Below are 5,720 nucleotides of genomic sequence, written 5' to 3'. Positions count from 1 at the left end.
TGCTAGAAGCAAATTCTATATTGTTGTCAGTAAATACGCCAAAGGCTAAACGAATACTACACCACCATGATGCATTTGGAATCATGGAAAATTATATTCACTCTTTATGGTGCCATTTGTTTGTTCTACTCTACCTGTTACTGCGAAAAAGGTACGCATGCTTTCATAATTTTGATGTATCTTTATGTAACATAAAAAGTCACATACTTAGTTAAACCTTTCATAGTGCTCCTCCTCATATGTTTATACATTTTATATCTTGTTTATTTGAGAAAAATATGTAACAGATGTGATAAAAAGTATACATGACAAAGTTCTAATTACTCCTAAGTCCTAAATACTTGAGTAAGGTAGATGACTACAGTATACACAATTGCTTTAAATATTAGGAGTCTTCAACTATGTACCACGCACATGTTCTTGTCAACGTGTGATTTGTCATTCCTTATTATAGAAGGTTCTTGTATAGCATATTAAATCCCTAGGGATATCTACATATAATGTGGAAATTTCACTAGAAATTATAAACTCAACATATACCTAATACATTGCTACAGTATAAATTCATCCTCAAATATTAGAATTTTTTGTCAAATGTAAATTTTTAAAGTGACCACTTTATTAATTCCAAACTTTTTATTTCAATATCTTCAATTGGAATCTCAAACAATCCAAACACTTTTAAAATGTAGCCCAAAAGGCGTGAAAATATGTTATATTTGGATTCAGTTTATTTGAAACTGCAATTGAAGAGATTGAAATGAAAGTAATACAATTAAGAAAGTCACTATTTTAAAGGGTAATATTTGTCAAAAAAAATTGTAAATATTAATCCAAGCACGCAAAGATGAATGTGTAAATATACAAGTTTGTACCCTTATAGTCAAATAAAGAAAACATCCTAGTATTATTTTGGAGAACATTTGATCAATTAATTTTGTTTTTTCTATATTGTATGCAGCACCAAACTACTCTTTTATGAAAGCGGCAACCTTGGCACCACAAGTCTCATATTTTGACTATATTATCATTGGGGGAGGGACGGCTGGTTGCAGTTTGGCAGCCACCCTTTCAGAGGGGGCTCACGTCCTCCTCCTCGAGCGAGGCGGGGCTCCTTATGGTAACAAGATTGTAGAGGCAATGAGTAAATTTGGGGCCAACTTAGGTGGTCAAGACTCCTCAGCACAACCCTTTGTGTCGGAGGACGGAGTTGTGAGCGCACGGGCTCGTGTGCTTGGTGGTGGCTCAGCCCTCAATGCAGGGTTCTACAGCCGTGCAAGCCCAGACTATGTGGCGCAGGCTGGATGGGCTGGGTCCTTAGTGAATGAGTCCTACGCATGGGTTGAAGAAAAGGTTGCATTTCGTCCTCCAATGTTGCAGTTTCAATCAGCCTTTAGAGATGGGTTGGTCGAAGCTGGGGTTACGCCCAACAATGGGTTTACATATGATCATATACCTGGGACGAAAGTTGGAGGAACTATATTCGATCGTAATGGCAAGAGACACACTGCTGCTGATTTGTTGGAGTATGCAAATCCTAAGACAACGGCGGTTTATTTGTTTGCAACGGTTCATAAAATACTCTTTCGAAGGAAAGGTAATTCTTCTACCTCGTGGAACTGATCTAAATTAATCCGATCTTATTTTTTTTTTTTGACTTAGGTGCTTAATATATTTCTAAAGTAAGTCAGAATAAGCTAAACAAATTACTTCCTCCGTTTCTAAATAAGTGCAACACTTTCTTGTTTTCGCGTTTGTCAATGCATTATTCTAACCATTAATATCTTCAATTATCAATAAGTAAAAATTATAAAAAGTTGATATTAAAGAAATTCACATTCAGACGAATCTAACAAGATCATACATGACTATGTTTTTTCTAAACCCTAAATCACCAAAACTAATTAAAATTTAAACTTTGAATAGTAAACACTATGCAAATGTTGTACTTATTTAGAAACGGAGGAAGTATATACTATCTAAATTGACAAATCTTAACATAGATTAACATGAATGTACGTCGTTTTTAGCATTATTGGTTGGTAAACTAATAGAGGTTGGACTCATAATTACATTGGCTAAATTAGATCATTTATGATGCAACAGGGCAATATTCTAAACAACCAAGAGCTCATGGTGTAACATTTAGAGACTCAAAGGGGATAAAGCACAAAGCATATCTAAAAGCAGGGGAAATGAATGAAATAATATTATCAGCTGGTGCGTTAGGGAGCCCACAATTGTTGATGTTAAGTGGAATTGGGCCAAAAGCCCATCTTAGACAACATGGGATCAAAGTGTTGGTGGATCAACCAATGGTGGGCCAAGGAATGGCTGATAATCCAATGAATGCTGTTATAATACCTTCACCTAACCCAGTTGAAGTTTCTCTAATCCAAGCTGTTGGCATTACTGAGTTTGGTAGTTACATTGAAGCTGCTAGTAGTGCAACCTTTGCCAGTTCCATTATACATTCTCTCCCTACACTTTATCAGGTGCTTCTTTATTACCATATTTAATTTCACTAGTGTTTTAATTTTTGTAACATGTTTAGAATTTATCTTTCATTTTGAAAAATTGAACGAGGTACCCATCTTTTAAAAAAGCCCACTACAAGATACAACCATAAGTTTTGCAAAAGTATCAAGGATATCTTGGCCTAGTGGTTAAGATTGAGGTGCTGTGAACGATAGGTCACATTTTCGATTCCCCCTCCCCTTTACTTTGTAGTGCCTTCGTGGTTCATATGGATAAAAAAAAAAAATAAGTTTTGCAAATGTAATGATAACTTGTGAGACTTATTGCATTTTATGTGTTGCAGACCAACCAACCCTCAAGCAACCAAGACAAAGATCAGAAAACGCAAAAATCATATGATCAGAAAACATATGAATTCATGAACTCCGTAGCAAATGAAAGTTATTTTGCTGGCCTAATTCTTGAAAAAACCATGGGACCAATTTCCTCAGGACACCTTTTACTTAAAAACAAAAACCCACAAGACAATCCTTCTGTTACATTCAACTACTTTAAAGAAAAGGAAGATCTCAGAAGGTGTGTTAAAGGGATGGAAACCATAATTAAGGTCATTAAATCAAAACCATTCTCTAAATTCCGGTATACGGAGATAGCGGTTGAAGATCTTTTAACTACCATGATCAACCTCCCCTTGAATCGGTGTCCGAGGTCGCCTGGTGACACTGGAATGTTTACTACTCTGGAACAGTTTTGTAAGGACACGGTTATGACAATATGGCATTACCATGGTGGTTGTCAAGTTGGAAAGGTGGTGGATAAAAACTACAAGGTTTATAATGTTAGTGGTTTAAGGGTTGTTGATGGCTCAACATTTTATGCCTCTCCCGGGACAAATCCTCAAGCTACGGTTATGATGTTTGGAAGGTATGGCACAATCATCACTCATTCTCTTAAATCTGGTATACCAAGAATACATACTTAAATGAGAAATGAGAATAAATTTTACACGCTACAATTCTAACAAAAAGTGATGTAACTCCAAAAAAGAATATTAGAAAAAAAAATTAAACTTTTTTTTGGGCTTAAATTATTTGGAAGTATATTTCTAATGAGCAAGTGTTGTAATTCTAATTCAATCGTGTGGTTGAGATTCATTCTCATGTGATATTTCCCCTATGGGAAAGATCATATGAGAATGCTCATCATATGATAAATGAGAATGAATCTCAACCACTCAATTGGATTAGAGTTACAACACTTGTTCATTAGAGTTATACCCCCTAAAAATTTTGAGCCCAAAAGGAAGTTTTTTTTTTTTTTTCTAATATTCTTTTTTTGGAGTTATATCACTTTTTCATTAGAGTTACATCACTTATTCATCAAAGTTATAGCGCGTAAAATTCATTTTCATTTCTCATACAAGTATGCATACTCCTATTATTGCTAGTTGGGTTTAGTATGGAAGCTTCTTTGGTCTTATATGTGGACCGAACTTTGGCCATCTTTATTGAGTTGCCCACTCATTTTCACTTATTTATGTGAGCTAATGGGCTGTATATATTGTTTTCTATATACAGATATTATTTATGTGAGCTAATGGGCTGTATATATTGTTTTCTATATACAGATACATGGGAAGCAGGATACTGGCGAGCAGGATGGAACATTAGAGTATAGAAGAACTTGAAGATTTTATCAAGTCCAATGAAATTTGATTAATGTCCCTTTTTCTCCCTTCTTCTCTAACTTGAAGGGGATGGGAACCAGCATTTTGATGGAATAAACAGATTCTTTTTCATGGTGTTGTCGTTAAACATATCAAATTTGATGTTGTCGCTAGAATTCGTCGAATAACGCCTAAAAAGATTAGTGACAAGGATAAGGAATGGTCAAGCTTGCTACATATGGATTAATTTGCTCTTTTGGGTCACTTGTGTTGGTAATCTAGTTGGGGTGGTGTAATAATGTTGTTTACTGTATATGTTCTGTGTTCTGTGGTTTATTCCCTTTAGGCATTGGGATTTTGAAAGGCCCTTCTTCGAAGGTGAGTCCCCGTCCAAGTGGGATCGTAATGTTGTTTCCCTTTCGGGAAATATATTGTTGCTCATTAATAATAAGCTTTATTTCTTACTAACAAAACAAAACAAAAAAATAAAAATAAAAAAATGAACAATGTCTCAGCATACTTATGGATAGTAACTGTCTATATATATTTATGTCATCCGTCAGTAATCGTGGGGGAGTCCATGAGTGAAAGCCTGCAAAGAAACAAATGTAAACTATCCTCGCGGGGATGCGAGAAAACCCATTCGATGCTCAAGTCGGTATGTGTCCGGTAAGGATTTAAAGAGAGAAGAAAAAGACGAAGAGAGGGATAGAAAGAGCGAGATAGAGTGAGAGAAAGTAGTGTTTAGAATGTAGCTTTAGAATAGTACCATTTGGCTATTTATAGGAGTACTATTCCTCTGAAAGGGTGTATAATACGTTGACACATGTACGATTGAAATGAGTTTGGCTGTAGAGAAAATTCCCTTATTTTATCCTTTTAGGTGGCCGCGAGTACCATCTCGGACCTTCATCGAAAATGACTTTACTAACCTAGTGAGGTCGCATCGTGCATAGTTCATAGCGGACCACATGGCTCGTGTCCGCTACCAAACTTGGATGCTAACCATACAACTAGCCCTCCCAGTTGCATTAGGGGTCGTGACCATCATTGATGCTATTTTGTGGATGCGAGTAAACCTTGCGTATTGGTTGATTTTTTGGTGCTGCCACGTGTTGGCTTATGGAGAAGTGCGAATTTCAAAAAGTGTAACTTTACACACATCTGGGAGAGCAGTTGACAGGTCGCTCCACCATGGCCGTCTGTTTTGGTACTTATAAAGCAAAATCGCTATTATTTTGTTTTTCATTCTTCTTCATCATCTTGCTTCACTTTTTCCTCTGGCTTTTCAAGCTTTTTCGAAATTGCCAAACCTTCCTTTTTCCCCAAAATCTCTACTTTTTTCCATCGAATTGGTTACTTTTCTTTTATTGCATTCGAGGAATTTCCCCATTTACGACATTTTTCCATCTGGGTTTGTTAGAGGGTTTGATCTTCGCCTTTTCGTCTTTCTCCGGTGAAGTTTTAGTTTTTCCAGCGCCGTTCAACTGGGAATCTCACGGTCTATGTTTTGGGAGCCTTTTGCTGTGGTTTTGGGAGTGTTGGCGTGTTTTTATTTCGCCTACCCGAGATGAGC

General features: G+C 36.3%; 1 protein-coding gene across 1 annotated transcript; it reads left to right on the top strand.

The window, feature by feature from the left end:
- On the top strand, positions 1–4,608 carry LOC104896117 (protein HOTHEAD). Its single transcript, XM_010682819.3, has 5 exons — positions 1–151; positions 962–1,597; positions 2,107–2,495; positions 2,822–3,402; positions 4,106–4,608. The coding sequence occupies exons 1-5, from the start codon at positions 67–69 to the stop codon at positions 4,146–4,148; spliced, it is 1,734 nt and encodes a 577-aa protein (XP_010681121.2). The 5' UTR covers positions 1–66; the 3' UTR covers positions 4,149–4,608.
- Positions 4,609–5,720: the final 1,112 nt, after the last annotated feature.

This window comes from Beta vulgaris, chromosome 6 (assembly GCF_026745355.1).
Source record: "Beta vulgaris subsp. vulgaris cultivar EL10 chromosome 6, EL10.2, whole genome shotgun sequence".
Classification (NCBI taxonomy): Eukaryota; Viridiplantae; Streptophyta; class Magnoliopsida; order Caryophyllales; family Amaranthaceae; genus Beta; species Beta vulgaris.
The sequence above is the reverse complement of the archived record's forward strand: the minus strand, read 5'-3'. Positions and strand labels throughout refer to the sequence as shown.

Coding starts and splice junctions, on each gene's coding strand:
- LOC104896117 (XM_010682819.3), top strand. CDS start 67: ATGATGCATTTGGAATCATGGAAAATTATATTCACTCTTTATGGTGCC. Junction 2,496..2,821: donor CTCTCCCTACACTTTATCAG/GTGCTTCTTTAT, acceptor TATGTGTTGCAG/ACCAACCAACCCTCAAGCAA. Junction 3,403..4,105: donor ACGGTTATGATGTTTGGAAG/GTATGGCACAAT, acceptor TTCTATATACAG/ATACATGGGAAGCAGGATAC.